Below are 22,000 nucleotides of genomic sequence, written 5' to 3'. Positions count from 1 at the left end.
CGATTAATAAAAAAATTCTGCATGTTAAAAAGTTTGCTTTGTTCACCTAATAGAAGGGCCGGTTCTGGTATCAAGCTTCTTTTTTCTCAATAAAGTTGTTGTTAGCATTTGGATTTAAAGTTGAAAGTTTTGTTCTGAAATTCACGCTTCTGTAAACTTTCCTCCTGACGGCTGCAGTCATGGACTCTTGTATCTGCTCCACACTGTGTTACTTGGTTTTGTTTTATCTGCTGGTTCGAGTGTTGTGTTTCATTTTGGGGGACGCGGACTTCCCGCTGCTGTGGGCGAGCGTGTTCGGGTCCAGACCGGGTGAGTCTCTGCTGCTGACGTTCATTATTATTCACAGAGATGTTCAATTATTACTCAGAAAAAAAGTAAAAAATAAAAATAAAAATATTAGTTAAAACAGGTGAATCTTCTTCCTGAAGGGTTTTCTATAGTTGACTCAATGAATTAATCAGTTACAGATTTCACATTTATTTAATTCATGCTGGGAATTTTTCAAAAACATTATCACAAATTTGTGATACTGTTTTTGTAACAACATTATCAATCTTTTATTCTGAAACTACAAATCCAACACATAAAGAATACAGGTCAGTTAATGAAAAATGTGTGCTGGACAGTGAAAGTAACTATTAACAGTGCAGTGTAAATCTTTAAGCAACTGGTTCTTCTTCTACACTTTAGTTCATTTCTAAAGAACTAAAAAAGGTCAATTAAAAATACAAATAAAACAATGGCGGAGGATTTATTGTATGGAAATGTCACATCTGCTTGTAAGTCGTACACTATGTCAATATTTTGAATTAAACTCAAGTCTTGATGTTCTACACACACAGCGTCGGTGTTGCGAGGGCGAGTGGTTTGGATCACCGGTGCCTCCAGTGGGATCGGAGAGGAACTAGCGTACCAGCTGGCCAAGTGTGGTTGTCTGCTCGTCCTGTCTGCTCGACGCCAGAGCGAGCTCATCCGGGTCAAGCAGGCATGTCTTGGTGAGAGGAAGCACCTCACTGGTTCTTCTGTTCAGCGCTTCTCTTGAGAGTCGCCTCTTCTCCCCTCAGAGCTGTCAGACCTCCACGATGAAGACGTTCTGGTTCTTCCTCTGGACCTGCTGAACCGACCTTCTCACCAGAGTAAAACCGGAGAAGTGCTGCAGCACTTCGGTCGAGTAAGTTCCAGGGGCCTCATGTATTAAGGGCTTTTACGACAAAAAAGGTCTGTAGGTCAGCTGCTCAGACGCATGTCAGCTTCACTAGACATGTTGAGATGTTCACATCAGAGTTACATTAACCATCAATATTTATCATAAATGAAAACACTGTAGTTGTTGTTACTCAAGTGGGTATTAAATTATTCACAAACTTATTAATATGTTCTCATTCACCAAATTCATGATCTGTATTTATTAAGACAACATCGATCATTGTATAATGAATATTTTAATCCGCTATTTTAAGATTCTTATTATGAGCTTGTTTTTATAATATAACAAAATGATTTGCGTCTGATGCTTCAAGTCAACACAAGTCATAAAGATTTTTGTGAAACAGCTTTGATCAAAGTGAAGATGAATGAAAGCAGCTGAAGCCATGTGATCACGTGATCGGAGCGATCTCTGTGAAAAACACACTCATATAAGTAAGTATTTTTTATTTATATAGCGCTTTTCCAGACCAGGGTCACAAAGCGCTTAAACAATCAAAACAATATTCAATAAAGTATATACTTTAAAGGGCAAGATAAAACTGATAACACAAGCCACTGTTACATGATTTGTTCATTTGTCATTTGTACACAAGAAGTTTTTATTTTAAAAATGTAATAAGAACTTGTGTGTGTTGCAGTTGCGTCACACATTTATATGAAACTCAGACGATCAGATCAACTTCATCATCTTCATCATCAATACTCAGCACTTTAAGTTACTGATTTACACTTTTATTCTTTTTAAACTAATTTTGAGACATTTCAAATAAGCCCCTGATCGTCTGTAAATAAAGTATTCGCGTTAATAACTGTTTATATAAAATATATAAACATTTAAACCGGAGCTCGTCTGCACTATTTAAATGTAAGTATGTGGTCCATGTCAGAAATGTTTAAATGAACGAATATAAATGGTTAATCCAGTTTACATTCTTGTTTTCATTTGTTTGTTCTGATTGCAGGGAGAAAAATCTTGGACTTTTGGAATATGATTTGTATATGTAAAAGAGGGCTTGGAAAGGGTTGAACAAGTCTGCGATTAATTCTATGTCGATTGGAATGTACAAGGAAACGTGCCTAAATTCTTGTCACGCACAGATTCATACATCTGAATGTTTTTGTGCGGCGACATTTTCTGGATTTCAGTTTCAGGACATATTTAGTAGAAGATCTACAGACTTCTTAGTACATGAGGCTCCAGATCTCCGGGTTTCCTCTTGAATCCGTGTCACAATTTCGACGCTATCTGCAGATCGACGTGCTGGTCAACAACGGTGGGCGCTCGCAGCGCTCCCTGTTCCTTGAAACCAACATGGACGTGATGGAGGCTCTGATGGAGCTGAACTTCCTCGGGACTGTCTCCCTCACCAAGCAGGTTCTTCCTCACATGACTCGACGCGGCACCGGAAGCATCGTCACCGTAAGTAGTGTTGTCGGCCTGATGGGGGCGCCGCTGTCTACTGGCTACTCGGCCGCCAAACATGCACTTCAGGTGAGCATCTTTGTACTCTCCCCTCCTGGTCTCCCCTTTGACCTTTTTTGACCCCCTTAGGGATTCTTCGACTCTCTTCGGTACGAGCTCCTCGCCCACCCCAACATCCTGCTCAGCATGGTGTCTCCTGGACCGGTCCAGTCTCAGATCGTCCAGAATGCATTCAGAGAAGAAGTGGACATAGTGGGTAGTGGAAGGTTTTTAACCTCTGGCTGACCGTCCGAGTGACCTTGACCTCTCTGCAGTCGGCGACCATGACAGCCTCTCAGGAACACAAGATGGCGACGAGTCGCTGCGTGAGTTTAATGCTGACGGGAATGTCCAACGGCCTGAAGGACATGTGGATCGCCAAGCAGCCGTTCCTCACCATCTACTACATCTCCCGCTACGTCCCGTCGCTCGCCACGGTCGTCATGAACCGACGCATTCAGAACTTCAAGGCCGGACTGGTGAGGGCTGCACGACAATCTCAAACCGTAGAGCTGCTATAGGATGAAACGTTTGTCTCCACAGGATGCTGACTCGGCGTATTTCACCAAACCCAAGACCAAGTGAATGTCCAGAGAACATATGGCCACTGACCGCGGACCCCCTCCCCGCTAAGACGGCCCACCTGGACCAGCTGCTCCTGCAGGGACAGGACGCACCCCTATGTTCTATATCTTTAGACTTAGATTGTATCATCTTGTTCTTTCTCTTTGTTCTTGTTCTTATTATATTTTTATTTTTATGAATAATCTCTGTATTGCTATGTATTTTTGGGAAAAAAACTATTTCTCGAAGGAGACCTCCTGAGGGATCAATAAAGTTCTACCTAACCCAACCTAATGTACTGTATTAGCTGAATACCTTTATGTAGCAGGATTTAAAGAGAAAAAAAGTGTCCACTTTATTAGAGTCAAAATATTGAATTCACTTTCTGTTTACATTTTTTGAACTAGATTTTCAGGTTAAACAACGATAAATAAAAAAAATCTGCATGTTCGTGACTTAAATGTTTGCTTTGTTCACCTAATAGAAGGGCCGGTTCTGGTATCAAGGTTCTTTTTTTTTTCTCAATAAAGTAGTTTGGCGTTTGGATTTAGGGTCGAAAGTTTTGTTCTGAAATTCACGCTTCGGGAAGTGACGTCACATGTAAGCTCTCCTCCTGACGGCTGCAGTCATGGACTCTTGTATCTGCTCCACACTGTGTTACTTGGTTTTGTTTTATCTGCTGGTTCGAGTGTTGTGTTTCATTTTGGGGGACGCGGACTTCCCGCTGCTGTGGGCGAGCGTGTTCGGGTCCAGACCGGGTGAGTCTCTGCTGCTGACGTTCATTATTATTCACAGAGATGTTCAACTATTTACTCAGAAAAAAAGTCCTCTCAAATAAATTAGATGGGAACATGTTATCTTGGCAATTGTCTACCATAGTGCTGTAGAACTTTGAAGTCTGTCATTTGAAATAATTCTTACCGAGTAAAAAATTGTGCAAATACTAGTTTTTTCGGAGTTAAAACATGTTAATCTTCTTCGTGAAGGGTTTTCTATAGTTAACTCAATGAATGAATCAGTTACAGATTTCACATTTATTTGATTCATGCTGGGTATTATTTTTAAATCACAAAATTGTGATAAAGTTTTTGTAACAACATTATCAATCTTTTATTCTGAAACTATAACACTAAAGATTTGAATTAATTTCCTGAGGGTTTTTTTGCTCATTGTACAGAACAAATCCAACACATAAAGAATACAGGTCGGTTAATGAAAAATGAGTGCTGGACAGTGAAAGTAACTATTAACAGTGCAGTGTAAATCTTTAAGCAACAGGTTCTTCTTCTACACTTTAGTTCATTTCTTAAGTTCTAAAACAATCAATTAAAAATACAAATGGCGGAGGATTTCTTGTATGGAAATGTCACATCTGCTTGTAAGTCGTACATCATGTCAATATTTTAAATTAAACTCAAGTCTTGATGTTCTACACACGCAGCGTCGGTGTTGCGAGGGCGAGTGGTTTGGATCACCGGTGCCTCCAGTGGGATCGGAGAGGAACTAGCGTACCAGCTGGCCAAGTGTGGCTGTCTTCTCGTCCTGTCTGCTCGACGCCAGAGCGAGCTCATCCGGGTCAAGCAGGCATGTCTTGGTGAGAGGAAGCACCTCACTGGTTCTTCTGTATTTAGCCTCTTCTCCCCTCAGAGCTGTCTGACCTCCACGATGAAGACGTTCTGGTTCTTCCTCTGGACCTGCTGGACCGACCTTCTCACCAGAGTAAAACCGGCGAAGTGCTGCAGCACTTCGGTCGAGTAAGTTCCAGATCTCCAGGGTTTCTCTTGAATCCGTGTCACAATTTCGACGACATGCGTAGATTGACGTGCTGGTCAACAACGGTGGGCGCTCGCAGCGCTCCCTGTTCCTCGAAACCAACGTGGACGTGATGGAGGCTCTGATGGAGCTGAACTTCCTCGGGACGGTCTCTCTCACCAAGCAGGTTCTTCCTCACATGACTCGACGCGGCACCGGAAGCATCGTCACCGTAAGTAGTGTTGTCGGCCTGACGGGGGCGCCGCTGTCTACCGGATACTCTGCCAGCAAACATGCACTCCAGGTGAGCATCTTCGTACTCTCCCCTCCTGGTCTCCCCTTTGACCTTTTATTTGACCCTGTTAGGGATTCTTCGACTCTCTTCGGTACGAGCTCCTCGCCCACCCCAACATCCTGATTAGCACGGTGTCTCCTGGACCCGTCCAGTCTCGGATCGTCCAGAACGCATTCAGAGAAGAAGTGGACATAGTGGGTAGTGGAAGGTTTTTAACCTCTGGCTGACCATCCGAGTGACCTTGACCTCTCTGCAGTCACCGACCATGACAGCCTCTCAGGAACACAAGATGGCGACGAGTCGCTGCGTGAGCTTAATGCTGACGGGAATGTCCAACGGCCTGAAGGACATGTGGATCGCCAACCAGCCGTTCCTCGCCATCTACTACATCTCCCGCTACGTCCCCTCGCTCGCCACGGTCGTCATGAATCGACTCAGCCAGAAACGCATTCAGAACTTCAAGGCCGGACTGGTGAGGGCTGCACGACAAACACAAACCGTGGAGCTGCTTTAAGATTAAACATTTGTCTCCGCAGGATGCTGACTCGGCGTATTTCACCAAACCCAAGACCAAGTGAATGTCCAGAGAACGTACGCGTCTGATGCCACTTGATATTTGACTTTTTATTAAAATATTTACAGACACGAATACAAAAAATGTACAAGAAACTTTGGACGAGTGTTTGAAGTTGTAAACAAATATCCACTTTTACAAAAAGACGTACAAAAGGCACACCTGCGATGTTTCACTTTCCAGAAAAGGACTCGCAGGAAAATGTCCGAAAAAGGGTGAACGAGGAAAAACAACCTGGACTGTTGATGATGTAGGAAGGCGACCCATGTCACATGACTTCCTGGAAACGATATTGGGTCCAAGCTTGACACCGGTAGCCAAATATTTGACATGCCGGAATATTGTTTCCAACAATTAATATTGACTTTACCAAAATTTTCCAGAGTTAATTGTACGACCAAGAACGATATGTGGCACCTTCACAAACAGGGGAAGTGTAGGGGTGCGGTGGAGTAGATGGGGTACCCTAGTGGGGGATCGGCGGCCTGGACCGTCAGGTTTCTGAGCATGAAGGGATGTGCCTGGATGCTGTAGCGCTCCTCGTCATCGTTGGTCGCGTACAAGAGCTCCCAGGACAAGTTGGCCCACTGACCGCGGACCCCCTCCCCGTTAAGACGGCCCACCTGGACCAGCTGCTCCTGCAGGGACAGGACGCGCCCCGTGTGGGTCCCCTGCAGACACAAAAAAGCTTGACGATCAGTCGACGAGACAAGGGGTAACGTTTCAAATAGTTATAGTTTTTAGGAAGAAATCTCATAACTGATTAAAATGAATCCCAGTTATCTCTAGTATTATGCTAGAAACCTGCCACAGTCCATTACAGTCATCCAAGAAAGTAGGTCAATCTCATGTACTCACTTAGTGTCATTCCTTTTTTTTTATACCCCTCTGCACACCTCATTTAAAATCTGGCCTCTGATTGGTTAACTTGACACCAATATTAGACTTTTGTCTTGAGTGTTTGAAACCTAAAACGTTATAAATCACATTTGGAAGAACATTTGAAATACTTTTTAGTGATTAATCGATTTGTCCTGAAGTATTACAGATCAGGGTCCCCAACCTTTTTGTCCCCCACCAGTTTAATGTTGGGATTATATCTACTGACCGACCTTCAGATAAAATGGTTAAAAATAAATCAAGCTTATCTTTAGAGTGAGTAAACTTGACTGAAACAAGAGTCAGAGGCTAATGTAACTACAGAAATAATGGCATTTTTTTTCAAAATAAAAAACACAAGTGAGCGTTACCATTGCAAGGTCTTGACCAAGTGAGAAGAGGAAGGGTTTCTCTTGCGCAATGCTGTCCCGCCAGCCTTTCTCCGTCACCAGACCGATGTACCAGTCCCTCTCATACTCCTCCAGGGCCGTGAACAACTCCTCCAGGGACTCCAGGGGCCCTAGACTGGCCTTGTCAATCAGAAGCTTGAAACTGAACCTAGGATCAAACGGTGATACGTGATGAACTGGAACAGCAGACAGTCGAGTTATATTATAACTATTAAAAAAAACTGTGAAACAACTTCCATATTTCCAGAAATTATTTCCTGACTGTAAATCCAAAATGTGGCCCAACACCTCTCAATCATGATCTCCTTGGCAGATGTAATGAATGAAAAGTTTACCTGAACGCCCGCAGGGTGAGCTGGTACAGTTCTTTACTGGACGTGAGCCAGTCCAGCCCCTCGGTCCAGGGCACGTCGCCGCAGTAGAGTCTGTACACGTAGCTCGGACTAGTGAACAAGGACTCGGCGCCGAGAGACACGAGACACGACAGGGCGACCTGAGCGTGCAGGTTCCTCAGGGTCTCGTCCTCCTTCAGGGCTTTGGTCATGTCCTCGCAGGAGCCCATCTGCACCGCCGGCCCAAACTGACCCAGGCTGAACCGGAACCAGTCCTCCGGGAATAAGGTTCTCAGCTGGATTATGCGGGACGGCAGAAGTGGGGCCGAGCGCCACGAGCTGGGCAGGTTGAAGAGCTCGGACCGAGGGCAGCTGAACTGGAGGTGAGGCAGGGACCCTGAACGCTCTCGCAGAACGTCGGCGTCGTGGCCTTTATCCACCGCCGGCATCCCAAGCCCGAGAGGCTGGAGCGGCTGGAGAGCAGAGAGCGCCATGTTCTCATAGAGACTGTCCATCTCCACCGAGCCGGGCAGCGAGGCGCCCATCTGCAGGCCGGCGTGGCCCGCCTCTGCGCTCACGAGGGCCACCGTCCGCCGGGCTGGCTGCGGCCCGAACAAGTCATCCTCGTCGGACCAGTCCCCGAAAGACGACAAGCTGGGGGTGTCCTGCTTGAACCTGAGAGACGACACGTTGGACTCCACCACGGCTGCTGGCTCAGGCGGAGCGTTGCTGTTGGTCTGGACCAGCTGGGAAGACTGAGACTTCCTCCCTCCAAGAGTGGTCCCGTCTTCATTGAACCACACGAAACCTCTCTGCCTCTGGACGCAGTAGCGCAGCAGCAGCCACACCAGCACCTTCAGGAAGTCGTCCTGAAGCTTCCTCAGGTGCTCGTGGGAGTCAATGATGCCGGAGAGGACGTTCCTGGCATCGGAGTAGACCCGCACTGGTAAGGCAGTGCAGGGGGTGAGAGCGTTGGCCCAGTGCAGGTTGAAGCCCTGAGTGAAGCCCAGCTGCTCCGGACGCTCAAGCGCTGCTTCGAAGACCTCGTCCACCCGGCGAGCCTCCACCGTGTGACACGACGTCTCCTGCAGCTCCAGACCCTGAAACCACACGTTTGACTTAAACACTAGAAAAAACATATTTTTGAGACTATAAATCACACCAGATTATAAGGCACATTTTGTTCTAGTGGGTGACTGGAAGTATTGTTTGAAACAGCCGCAATTTTGTGTACTTATGACACACTATAATATGTTAAAGCATAGAATGTATTACATTTATCCGTCTTACTTCCCAAGGCTTTATCGGTCAACTACAGACCATCATGGGATAATACTGCTGCATCGAGGAGTATTCTCGGGAACACTCGCAGAGTAATAGTGGGGAGCATCGTGAAGTAATCTTGTGGAGTAATACCGTGGTACTAAAGGTGCCTAGCGAAACTAAAGGAGCCTAATAAACAAATACTAAAGAGGCCTCGCTGACCAATACTAAGGGAGCCTTACAAACTATTACTAATGAAGCTAAGAAACTAATACTTGAAGAGGCCACGCGGACCAATACTACAGGAGCCTCACAAACTAATACTAAAGAGCCTCACAAACCAATACTAAAGGAGGCCACATGGACCAATACTAAAGGAGTATCACAAACTAATACTAAAGAGCCTCACAAACTAATACTAAAGGAGGCCACATGGACCAATACTAAAGGAGCATCACAAACTTATACTAAAGAGCATCACAAACTAATACTAAAGAGCCTCACAAACTAATACTAAATAGCATCACAAACTAATACTAAAGAGCCTCATAAACTAATACTAAAGAGCACCACAAACTAATACTAAAGAGACCTTGCAAACAAATACTAAAGAGGCCTTGCAAACAAATACTAAAGGAGTATCACAAACTAATACTAAAGAGCCTCACAAACCAATACTAAAGGAGGCCACATGGACCAATACTAAAGGAGCATCACAAACTTATACTAAAGAGCATCACAAACTAATACTAAAGAGCCTCACAAACTAATACTAAATAGCATCACAAACTAATACTAAAGAGCCTCATAAACTAATACTAAAGAGCACCACAAACTAATACTAAAGAGACCTTGCAAACAAATACTAAAGAGCCTCACAAACTAATACTAAATAGGCCTTGCAAACAAATACTAAAGGAGCCTCACAAACTAATACTAAATAGGCCTTGCAAACAAATACTAAAGGAGCCTCACAAACTAATACTAAATGGGCCTTGCAAACAAATACTAAAGGAGCCTCACAAACTAATACTAAAGAGGCCTTGCAAACAAATACTAAAGGAGCCTCACAAACTAATACTAAAGAGGCCTTGCAAACAAATACTAAAGGAGCCTCACAAACTAATACTAAATGGGCCTTGCAAACAAATACTAAAGGAGCCTCACAAACTAATACTAAAGAGGCCTTGCAAACAAATACTAAAGGTGCCTCACAAACTAATACTAAAGGAGTCTAACAAACCAATACTAAAAAGAGGCCACACGGAACAATACTAAAGGAGCATCACAAACTAATACTAAAGAGCCTCATAAACTTGTAGTAAAGAGGCCACGCGGACCAATAGTAAAGAGGCCTTGCAAACAAATACTAAAGGGGAGTAGCCCTGTGCAGCTTTCATACCTTACCTACCAAAGTCATTATAAACCATGTACCTCATAAGATCAGTTTGAGGTCAATTAGTAGAATCAGGATGAATACATGAAGGGCCTGGTCTATTTTTCAAATTAAAGGATTCCAAGTGTGTATAATAGTCAAAATATTGAGGTAACACACATTTAGCTTAAAGATCTGATAAGGGAGGTTGTTTTTATGTAATTGTCTTGCAATCCCGGTCAAGATGAGTGAGTGAAATGGAAGGTGACAGCGTCGGTCATGGAACCTCCTATAACGAGTAAACAGTGCAATTATTCCAACAACAACAAACATTACCTTGATGTTGACGGTGCAGTAGCCGTATCCTCTCTCCAGGATCATTATCCAAAGCATGCGGTCCTGAAAGCGGCCCAGGAAGTGAGTGCCCGGGGACAGAGACCCTACAAGAGGGGGAGAGAGTGTTGTCATATTCATCATCATCATCATCATCAATGCAGCTTGTCAGGGGAGCTCGACGAAAGAAGCTCAACGTATGCATCATGTATGCAACATGTTAGTGAGTCGCGGCGCTGATCCGCTCCAGTGCTTTCTGGAGAAGACGTGAGCCACCACGGTCCTGCAGGGAGGTCGAGGTTCAGTTTGTGCCGGATGACTGCACTTGTACAAAAACAGCTTATGAATAAATGAGCTTCAACAACAGTTTGTCATCGTCCAGACGTCGACACCCATTTCCTCGCATCATTTTAACATCTAAACTTTGCATTATCAGCGTATTTAAACCTGATATAAGCGTTTCTTAGCATCACTTTTACATTAACTTAGATATTTTTCTACTTATTCTTTTTTGTTAAACAAGAACCTCCGCTTCCTCAGGGTCTGCCCCAGGACCTCCTCCTATTTCAACAGCTCAGCTGGAATTTCTTGCAGGAGCAGAGGTTCTACTCTCTTCTCAAGTATCTTAAGTAATTATCCTGTGTTACTGTTCTTTTAATTTGACATTAGCTCCTATTTAAATACACTCATAATAATATATCCATTTAGGTAAAGATACATTTAATTTCTAAATAAACATAATTTAATAATTATGTTTAAAAACATGAGTGAGTATTCGAACACGGACACTCACTCAAAATTAAAAATATATTTTTTAATTTAACTGTCCGCTTATTATTCTAACCAAATTGTACTAAGCTGTAGTAAAGGTTCCTAATTTTTAATCTTTAAATATATGAAGATCTTATACTGAATTTCAAAGTTCTGGCTGCAGAAGCATTTTAAAATGTTAAAAACGCACAATATTACAGAGTATGTCTGGGCCTCTTTGTGACGGCCCCCACAACCTAACTTGGGATAAGAGGAGGATAATATATGGATTTAACGTAAGTCCTTGAGGAGGCTCTGTCAGGAGTGGACAGGAACTTGTTGTGGGATGGCGTTGCAGCCCCTGACGGCGCACAGGAGCCCCAGCAGCTTTCAGCTCATGATGGAAAGCGACATGTCGGAGGGGGAAGACTCGTTCTCTGGCTCACAGCATCACAACGTGAGCCAGGACATGGAGCGGCTCGGCCAAACAAGCTCCCGCCCTCAATAATGCATGCTAGCTACAGATCCTCTGGTGAGCAGCTTGAATCCGCGGCTCCGTCGGACCGTTAGTCACCTGCGTTCGCTCCAGCTGACGCAGAAGAAGAAGACGCGGGCGCCGGCTGGGGTTGGCCTTCGAGCATTACTCGGTTAATGGCGTGGAAACATTTGGATGTAATGAATACAGATCGGAGCTCGGCTTTTTTCCCTACATTTTTTGGGTCACTTCACAGGAGGCCGGATCATGAACATTTCCGCAGAGTTGCTCGCATCAACATTGTGCTCGCGATTAAAGCGCATGAGGCGACGCTCCAGTGGAGCCGCGTTCAGACCCGACTTGACCCACAGAACACATCAGTCGCCGCGATTATCGTACGAGTCACAACACACGACTCCTGACCACTGCAGCTCATCTGTTGCCGGGTCAAGAGGGTTCAACGAGGAGCAACTGTTTCCGAGGTGTCCCCTTGTCCGAGTCGAGCGTAGTCTCTCTACGACTCTCCAATCACGCCTCTTTAATTTGCAGGAAGTGGTTTACTCTCTGGCTTCTGAACAGGAAGTGAGTCAGATGCGCTTAAACACCGATCAGCAAATGTGAGTCCATTGTGAGAGGTTGGTTCAACTAATATAAGGCCATATAAACCATGTTTGTCACTTCATTGATATTGATTTAATTATTATTGATGTTTAAAAACCTTTATCCTTGAAGATTTTTTTAATTACTTTTCATTAAGTTCACTGAGAGGGAGTGAGATGAAGAAAGTGGCAAGTGGTTTGTCGAGTTAGAAAGTCATTTTATACGAGTGACAAGTTGTTCAGTGTTGTTTCATATTTTTTAGTCAATACTAGAAATATTAGTTTGGTGTCAGGTCAGGAAACTTTTAAGTTCTACCACAGAAGTTACAAAACCTGAACACTGACAACAAGTTGTTGTTATTGTTACAGTAGTGCCAACTCAGCATATTTAGTCATAGTAAACTAAGTTCCCAGGACCGTGTCCTTCAACAAATTAAATATTAATTCAGTAAAAAGTTTTCAAAAACTTAAATGGGTTTGTTTCCACAAACATTTGGGATACTTACCCAGAGACCCTCGAGCAAAAGCCGTCCTCAGAGCCGAGGCCAGACTCGAACTCATCTGCTGGTACAGGATGGAGTCGGGACACGGGCAGGCGGTCCCGACGGGCCCAGGCCAACTGCGCTGGGGTCTTGGGAAGCCCACCAGGAAGATCGGCAGGGTGAAGAGGGGCAGCAGTGGGGCGGAGAGAAGGGCAGACAGAGCGACCACAGCCAGCACCAGAGGACACAGGCAGGCGTTCAGGGCCAGCAGAGCTCCGGCCGACTGGCGCCGCTGCTTCTTCTCCGTCCAGGATGTCACCAGAACTGTGAGGGTGAACTTCAGCTTGGCCAGGAACTGGGTCAGTCGGTCGATCACGAGGCCCACCTGAAGAGACGGAGCGAGAGTCAGAATTGTGGAAAAACTTATTTAAAGCGGTAGTGGATCCAAAAAAAGTGTCACCAGCAGGAGTTGAACTCCAGTGCCGAGCTCGTCCCAGCCCGCTAGAGTTTGGTGTCCAGCAGCCAGACGCACCAGGATTACCACGACCATCTGCAGGAGCGCGTCCTCCGAACTCTGCCACACCTGGACACACACGCTTGCTACGTTTGTATAGAAAACTGTGTACGATGTAAACAATAGATGTTTGTAAACTGATGTCAACAGATAAGATTAGATTGAGGTGAAAATAGAAAGAATATTACATTATGAACGTTTAATACCATTTTTAATTTAAAAATAAAGTTAACATTATATTTAGTCATAACCAACTAATCTTGATGTAATTTATCTAATTAACTTAAGTTATTTCACTATGCATATACATTTTAATGAGTCCATTCATTTGTTTTTGAAAAACAGATGCATTTTTTATTGAATAAAATTAATAATCAATCTGATGAGACAAATTTGAACTGTAAGAATACAATTTACCCCCTGAAACAGCATGTAAACGTACCACTCTGAAGGCTCGTGTCGCTCCCACGCTCAGAGACGGTGTGTTGAGCGTCTGCAGGGAGTTATCCAGCGACAGGAAAGCCACCATGACCAGAGGAGCAACTGCAAACAGTGTCATGTCACTCAGACGCATTCAAATACACCGATCGCAAACGTTAGTTTAATTGACATGTTTTTTTATAACCATATTCACATAATTTCTGCACAAACATCAGATATTATAAACTTTTCTATATGTGGTTCAGACCTAGGAAAAGTTTGGCCCGAGGCAAAAATGCAGTCCCTCAAATGTATTTTCACGGCCCTCGTAAGACAGAAACAATAAAACATGACAGCTAACATGAAGCCATGATGTTAATCATTTAATTTAATATTTTTTTTCACGACTGTTTCCATTCTAAATATAACTTGTGAAAGTTTTTACTGTAAGCATTACATATTTTTGTCATGCTTTATGTGCCAATTTAATCCATAAGGTTAACAAGAACTACTTTTTTTCCCCCATTCATTCACAGCTTGTGAAAATGTATTGAGCCTAAAAACACAATTTGTGATATTTTGCCCTTTGAACGTTTGAAAATGCTGTTCTCATGACTCTTGTAGCCGGATATTTACTTGAATATAAAATATTCACACATTTAATGATTCATATTGAGAATCTTGAAATAAAATGCATATAACTTCCTCCCCCACTTTTGTACTTCTGTAGTGTGTAAATGTGTAATTGTTTCTATTGTTGTTGATCATTATTTTATTCTTACCGTTTTTCTTTTATTTTAGAGTTGTAAAATATATTTATTATTATTAAAACATTATCATTTGTATATTATTCATTTTCTGTTATTGTTTTAAACTGATGTGACTTCTTAAATTTCCCTAATGTGGGAAGAATAAAGGTGAATATTAATTTATTTTAATTTTTTTTGTAAACTTAATGATCCCACTTCGTACCTTTAACAGCATTTAAATCTTCATTCTGTCTTTCACTTTTAATTTATTTCCCATATTAAGGCATGTCCTATTAATTTATTCTGACTTTTGGTTTGAGGGCCCCTCAGATGTCATGTTTTGTGTGTCAAAGTCAAGTCAAAGGATCTTCCTGTGGTCAGCAAGTGTAGTTGAGTGTGTCCTTGTTGCAAAAAGAGTCAATAATGTAGTTTAACTTTTCCAAAAACTCACCCATATGGAGAAGCACTCTCCTGACCGTTGCGGCGACAAACAGTCCTCTGCTCTTCTTCTTGAACGTCGACACACTGGACATGCCTTTAGGGTGGAAGGGATTGAGCAACAGGCCTCCGAGAATGTACGCGCCCTGCAGCTCTCTGAGAGTCCAACAGAGGCAGAAGAGGACCACGATGAGGTAGCCGACTGAAGCCTGAGGCCCAGCAATGATGTTCTGATCCTGGGCGGTCCACAGGAAGTGATGCAAGAGTCCTGCCTCTGTCGCTGCCCCTAGCAGCAGGCTGCAATACAAGAACCCCTCCTTGCAGCCGAGGAACCAGCCAAAGCTGTTTGGGGGTGGGAGGGGCGACGAACCTCTGTGAGGTGCTCGGCTCTCCCGGGCTCTCTGGGTGCCTCGGCAGAGCGAACCCACCTGGCTGAGGTCCAGACTGAGCAGGAAACCCATCGATGTGGAGAAGATGACGAGTAGGAGCGACGAAGGAATGAAGTAGTTCGACACAGCAACACCGGCAGAGATGATGAACATCAACACCAGCCTGTAGGGGGCACGACATGTTCATTAAAATCACTATCTTCTCATGTGACTCCAGAAGTTTCATCTTCACCTGAGGTTGCTGGACATCGGCGATCCTCCCAGTCCAAACACGAGCAGCTGCTCCATGGCCCAAAGCAAGAGAGCATCCAGTGGAGGGAGGATGCCGAGCGCCCACAACAGAGGCAGGAGGAGGAACAGCACGTGGAGAACCTGGCTTGCCAGCTGGAGTTCAGGAGCAGAGTTGGAGGACCTAAAACCACAGGCGAGTGTCAGGAATGATGGGAGGTCCAGTCCGGTGTGGTGGTCCCTCACCTGTCCGCGATGTCCACCACAATGAAGATGAAGATGTAGAGCGGCCGGGTGAGCGGCGTGATCTCGTACGTGTCCTGAGCCTGGAATGTGGCCGTCTCTGCCGCCGTGTTCACGATGAGCGAGTACTCGGCGATACACAGAGTGACCCAGCTCAGGACGAAGACCACCAGAGCTGCACCCAAGTTGCCATAGAGGGCAGTCAGCCTGTTCAGGAACACATACCAGGTCCCGAAGCCGCACAGTACGCCGGCCAACGCGGTGTGTGCCACCACGTTTAAGCCGAACCTCTTCCCGGGCGCGATGAACCGGACCGTCTCGAGACCGACACAGTGGGTGAACTCCACCTCCTCCTCATCCACCAGGACGTTGGGAACGTTGAGTCTCTCCACGGTGTCGGTCATCCGGGCAGCGTACAGCGCCAGAGCCTGCACTCCGGCGGCTGCTCCGAACATGAGCAGACCGGCGAGCAGGGCAGCGTGGAGCTCCTGCAGCAGCTGCAGCTGGCAGAGGAGAGTGCCGAGTCCACCAAAGAGCCATGGTGTCAGGAACAATACCACCTGGTTGAAGTAGACGTACGGCGGCGCACAGTAGCCCAACTTGAAACGCGGACCCCCCAACACAGTCTGAGGAAATCGCTTCCAGAAGAACTCCTGCTTGTACTCATTAAGAAGGGGCACGCCAGGCCCCATCCTGACCATTCCCAGACAGGTGGCAGGTCATCTCCACGCTGTCAGAGGGGTGCTTTCGTTCATGCTTCCGGAACCGCCTGAAAAAAAAAAAACACGAATAATATTAAAAAATGGCAACAACACATTATTTCAACAAGTATACACATCAATTGCAACAGCAAACCAATCAAAAGTGTCTTATTATTTTAGTTGTGATGCAAAACACGCCACGCTACTTATTTCACGCTAAAGAGGGCAAGTCGACTTAACTCACTCACAAATTTAGACTTTCAAACCTCCATAAATTTCCTGATTAAGTAGATTTTTTGGCCTTAAATAAAGATGAATCGACCTAAACTGTGATAACGTCCGTGTTGCTGCACATACTGCTGATGTCACAGTCCCGGTATTCTACTCCTAAAACCAGAAAGGTCAAAGTTCATTGAATCCTGCATCAACATGAGTAGGGCTAGAGCATTGAACTTTGTTTCCTATTATTTCTGTTTTTATGTAAGTAAACTTGGAGTTCTTATAAAACTTGTATCAGAAAAAGCATAATTCAGGAACCGATATCAATGTGAAGGTATCAGTACCGGGAAGGTTTTTTCAATTGTTCCTAAACATGAGTTCTCAACCAAAAGTGGATCCGTTTTTGTGGGTTATGATGACAAAACCAAAACAGAAAATGGGTTCTTAAGGTTCAAGCCACACATCTTTGAAATCTACGTGTGCACGTGTGTGTGTGTGCGTGTGTGTGTGTTGGGCCAGGCCTCTGACGTGCACTTGTGTTTTTCTCTGATAAGAAAATGTCTTTGGCTGTATATCATCACACAGTTCAAGCTCTCTAAAAAATAAGACTGAAAACTACTATCTAATATTGAACTATTCCAAATATAGCTTGTTTGATCAGCTGAGTACATGAAAACAGGTTGAACACAATTGAAAACTGTTTGATTTCAGGATACAATTTGGTTTAGTACCGTTTAAAGTTTGATTGTAGGTGTATAATGTTTAGAAAAGAGAAGTGTTTTCCCTAAGTGTGCTGGTTAAATAACCCATATATTTACTGAGAATGATGTAAAGGTCAAGGTTAGATTAAAATAAAAATGAATATACAATATGTAGTCCTTTGGATTCAGACTCTAGTGCAGTAACAGTGTTTTTCAATAGATGTGTTAAAATCATCATTTTCATTGCATTGAATATATAAATATATATTATATGTACAACAAAGCACATCAAATGTAATCGTTGATCCGATTAGTTTTATCAAAAGAATGAAGAAAGAGAAACATGAAAGTAACTTGTCAATCAAAGCATCTCCTTCATTGCAATGATGTGATACCTGAGCTACAGAAATTGCTTTATAAAAAAAAATTGCACTAAGATTTAAAAGCACAAGCTCGTGTTCAAGCATTCGTATTTAGATTTAAGAGCATTAAAGCATATTCATTTTCCTGGACGAGTGTTTGTGCATGTCTTCCTGACGACAATATTGTTAGCAACAGCACCATGACATCCAGCAGACAGAACAAACACACGCATGTTCGAGGTGTAACGTCACTGCTGTGGCAAAGACTCACCTGTGAAGGCTGTCTTTACACGCGAGCTGCTGTATTTGTTGAAGGTTTTAATATCGTGGAGGAGACTGCATTAGCTGCATTAGCTGCTAGCCAATGCTAAGTGGCTAAGCAACAACGGCGCTCCGGCATGATACGCAAAGAGAGCTGTCAGCCAATCAAATTGCAGATAATTCGTCATGAGCGCTACGATTGGTTAATCATTCTTAAGATCATGCCCCCTTCAGCAGCGCGTAGTTGCGATAAATAATAAATACGAGAAATAGGAAAAACATCAGAATTAGAAACTTGTATTGCCAGCATATTCATTTGTGCGGTGTCAGTACAGAATAAAATAATATTATAAGATAACACACAACATAAGCAATAGTAAACAGCAGCAAGCATGATTAAAACCGTTTGATGTTATTATTCAAATTGGATTTCATGTTTAATTGCATTACATTATTTGGATTGTTTATTGTTTTGTTTTTACAACACTGGTTTTAAGCGTTTGATTATTCCAATTGTGTCATGAAATCGTCTGTAACTGAGCATCAGTAAATGTAATTAACTTGTTGTTGTTTTTTTACATTGTGTTACTATTGTGTTGTTTTTAATGAACAGTGCAATTTTGACATAAAACAGTTTGTTTTTATGTAAAGCTCCTTCTGACACTGATGTCTGAAGGGAGCTATACAAGTATTATTTTTATTATTATTATTATACAGTCATTTAAATCTGCACTATTTTTAAACATTGATTCAAGTAGCTTCGACAGTAGATTATTAGAATCAACGTCCATCAATCTGATTCTGCACCTTCGAAGGTGCAGCAGCTGAAGTGAAGTGATCCAGGCCTTAGAAATATCATTCATCTCTTTTGTTGAGAATACAGCGGTGTTTCCAGATCACCTTACAGTAATCATCGCTCCTGACTTTCAGGGCCTCCTCCTACCTTAACAGACAGGTAAGGGAAAATTTCCAACTTTTGACTGATGGTCCTCAGTCTTTGATATTTGGCTTTTAGTGCACAATGTAATGCTAGAGAGGCTGCTTTCTATTCCTTAGACATTATAAAACCACATGACCCGAACGTATGGACACGCTAAACCCCGCTTAACACATTAACAGTCATTTCTGAATTTCAGGTGGTGTACGGTGGCCCTCGCGGACAACCACACAGGAAAACTGCAATTATGAAAACTAAAATCCCAATTGCAATAACAAAAACAAAAAACAGAATCACAATTTTAGTTCATTAACCAAGATCACATGTTTTAGTATTATTTTCTTTTAGTTATTATTCAACCAGAGTGGCTCTTTTTATCACGTTTTAAATTGTGTTCTAACCACAGAGGATCTTTGTGCTTAAATTAAAATTAAGACTGTGAATTATGGTGGTCTGGAAAAGCGCTATATAAATAAAAATGACTATTATTATTAAATCAGGTTTAAAATTTTGATTAAAAAAAGGTTTACATTTCGAAAGATGAAACAATTAATCGCAAAGATAAAGATTGTTTTGTCGACCTCAGGATATGTGACGTGAAGTTTGGCTGATTAAAAACTTCACTTTTTGTGCAAAGTTTTAGGAGGGTGGTCATAATGTTACGGCCGCCTTACGCGTGTATTCTTTCAGCTGAAATGGGGCAAGAAAGTAATTCCACATAAAAAGTCTGACTAATGTTGAAGAGCCGTTCATTAGCGGTCGGCTGGAAAACGTGTTCAATTTTAGGTAAACCTGATTCTTGATCAATGGCCGGCGATTATCCGTCTGCTGTTGTGTTATTGTGTTTGCTTATTTTGTTGCGGCCACGCGGGGGGAAGATGGCTGTGTGTGATTGAAATAATGTCTGAAATAACAGTGAGGCTCGATACTGTGATGAATCGCACGAGTCCAGAGACGAAGACGCAGTTAAGATTCATGCGTCTCAGCACAACAAACCTCGTTTTCTTCTCCAGGCTAATTGTCGCTTTCGACTTCCCTCTGTGTCGCCGCCGCCCTCAGGAAACAAATTACTGGAAATGACAATAACTGCGACAGATTACAAGAGAAGCACCTCGGACAGATTGTTTTTGAATAGGGGACGTGATCGCTGGAGGAAGAAATAAACGCCATGATACGCACGAAATGACTTGTTGATAACGCGGGGCTTGAACATTTCACTTCCTGTGATGAGCTTGTAACTCAGAGAGGTTGATGTTGACGCAAGCTAACTCCAGTTTAGCCTCATGTGAGAACCTCACACGTCTAGGATATGGTGGGGCAGAAAGAGGTCGCGACTGTCAGTTTAGTCAAACTATCTTATTACGACTCAGACTGATGAATGAAAAACAAATAGAGTAACTTGAGTGTTGCCGTGGAGATGAGAGACCAACAAATGTTGTTGTCAAGAGTGTGTGCGACAACCGGCACATTAATACTCAAACGAAACATCATTGTTGCTAGAGTCTGGCACCTCAGCTACATGTGTGCATATATATCTGCAACATGTGACAAACTAAATGTCGAGGGGCCAAATCCGGCCTGCCAAGTCACTTTGTATGGCCACCAAGAGCATGAAAGATACATTAACACAGAACAATAATACATTTATAATATTCCGACAAGAGTGGTATTTAGTTTCCGAGCGACATAAAAGTAGGCCAATCGTTTGGGGGTCTAAAGTTAGTAGAAAGTCAAAATGGTGGATCAGGAAAAAGGGGGGAAATATCACTACACCAACAAATTAGAAATCTATTGTTAACAATACCATATATATATATTTTTTAAAAGAACTGTACTAGATGTATTTATTTTATTTGTATATCTTGATATTTCAAATTATATTTGAATTTAATTGTAGTTATTTATGGTTAATTAATTTCAATACATATAGTGCAAAATAAAATTGTTTTTTTTTTGTTAATGTAAAACTAACATGTATTAATATTCACAGCGTTACATCATGTTTCTGTTGCATTTAAGTGTCCTGATGGCAGCAGTGTTTACAGCCTCTGCAGCTAAAGGAACAATTAAATTCTGCCAGATCCTGATGATGACTGAGGACGAGAGGATGCAGTCGAGTCCAGCAGCTTCATAAGCGGATATTTTGACATATTTTGGGTTCAGAACAAATCAAAGTTACGACTTCGTCGAGAGTTATGAAGTCTGTAAGTTCTGCAGAGTCAAGTACTCAGACAATACTACAAATATATCCTTTTTCCTAAACGCAATATATCAGATCATTACTCCTGTATCATTATACATGTGGGACTGTCAGATTCTTGCTAATGTGAGGATCATATTGTACCTTTATCGAATGCAGATAAGAAAAAAAAAAAAAAAGGTTCCATTCATGTTCATGTCATGACCCACGGTGGTGACAACGCTCGAACTCGGGCTATTTTGTGTTCAGCGGAGGTCGTAAACACAACAGGACGTCGACCGCTGCATAAACCCAACACACGCTCTCCTCCCGACAAACTGTTCCATTCAACAATTACTCGCGCGGCCTTGGACTAATGGAGCTCCACTACGAACATAGTGGAGTGACGGCGAGCGTCTGTATGTGTGTGTCTCTAAAAACAGATTCATGACAACACCAATGGCATCAGTTGGAATGCCACTCTGCTGCTGCCACACCGACGAGGGACCGTGTGGTCCATGCCGGAAGGGGGGGGAGCGAGGGGAGGTTACAGTGGGTTCACTCCGCACTGATGAATTATTCACCGTCTTTATGCTAATGTCACTTTAATGTTAAAACACTGAGGAGTGCAGCAGAGGCCACAATAATCAGACTTTTAATTAGGATCTTCCTTAGAAAAGTAAAAGATGCTTCCTTATTCAGAGCTCTGGTCCCGGGAGGGGAGAAGTGGGGGGGGGGCGTCCCTCAAACCTTCCCCCCTGTCACAGAGACCCAGTGTGGAAAGCAGGTGGGATTAAACAGTCTGGAAAGTGAGTTGACATGATGGATGGATGAACAGAATGATGGATGAACATAGGAGGTAAATGGCAGATGGGTGGATGGAAGGAAGAGGTGGATGAGTAAGG

At 43.2% G+C, this 22,000-nt stretch overlaps 3 protein-coding genes across 3 annotated transcripts; 2 read left to right on the top strand and 1 right to left on the bottom strand.

Moving 5' to 3' along the window:
• The first annotated feature begins 167 nt into the window (after positions 1-167).
• On the top strand, positions 168-3,326 carry LOC148060758 (dehydrogenase/reductase SDR family member 7-like). The gene is made up of 7 exons (XM_087779963.1): positions 168-309; positions 843-995; positions 1,065-1,171; positions 2,462-2,701; positions 2,762-2,884; positions 2,947-3,150; positions 3,215-3,326. Exons 1-7 carry the CDS (start codon positions 180-182, stop codon positions 3,254-3,256), a joined length of 999 nt encoding a protein of 332 aa, XP_087636089.1. The 5' UTR covers positions 168-179; the 3' UTR covers positions 3,257-3,326.
• A 500-nt stretch (positions 3,327-3,826) lies between these two features.
• Positions 3,827-6,000, top strand: LOC148060757 (dehydrogenase/reductase SDR family member 7-like). Its single transcript, XM_087779825.1, has 7 exons — positions 3,827-3,993; positions 4,677-4,829; positions 4,883-4,989; positions 5,052-5,291; positions 5,354-5,476; positions 5,539-5,754; positions 5,819-6,000. The coding sequence occupies exons 1-7, from the start codon at positions 3,864-3,866 to the stop codon at positions 5,858-5,860; spliced, it is 1,011 nt and encodes a 336-aa protein (XP_087635951.1). The 5' UTR covers positions 3,827-3,863; the 3' UTR covers positions 5,861-6,000.
• Positions 5,892-18,094, bottom strand: pcnx4 (pecanex 4). Its single transcript, XM_087779824.1, has 11 exons — positions 17,990-18,094; positions 15,739-16,504; positions 15,497-15,676; positions 14,889-15,427; positions 13,711-13,811; positions 13,215-13,337; positions 12,779-13,139; positions 10,452-10,555; positions 7,481-8,577; positions 7,107-7,293; positions 5,892-6,527 (listed from the first exon to the last, which is right to left on the bottom strand). Exons 2-11 carry the CDS (start codon positions 16,434-16,436, stop codon positions 6,276-6,278), a joined length of 3,642 nt encoding a protein of 1,213 aa, XP_087635950.1. The 5' UTR covers positions 16,437-16,504; positions 17,990-18,094; the 3' UTR covers positions 5,892-6,275.
• Positions 18,095-22,000: the final 3,906 nt, after the last annotated feature.

The sequence above is a fragment of the Callionymus lyra genome, chromosome 18, assembly GCF_982586985.1.
Source record: "Callionymus lyra chromosome 18, fCalLyr1.hap1.1, whole genome shotgun sequence".
Classification (NCBI taxonomy): Eukaryota; Metazoa; Chordata; class Actinopteri; order Syngnathiformes; family Callionymidae; genus Callionymus; species Callionymus lyra.
This window is presented reverse-complemented; position numbering and strand designations above follow the sequence as displayed.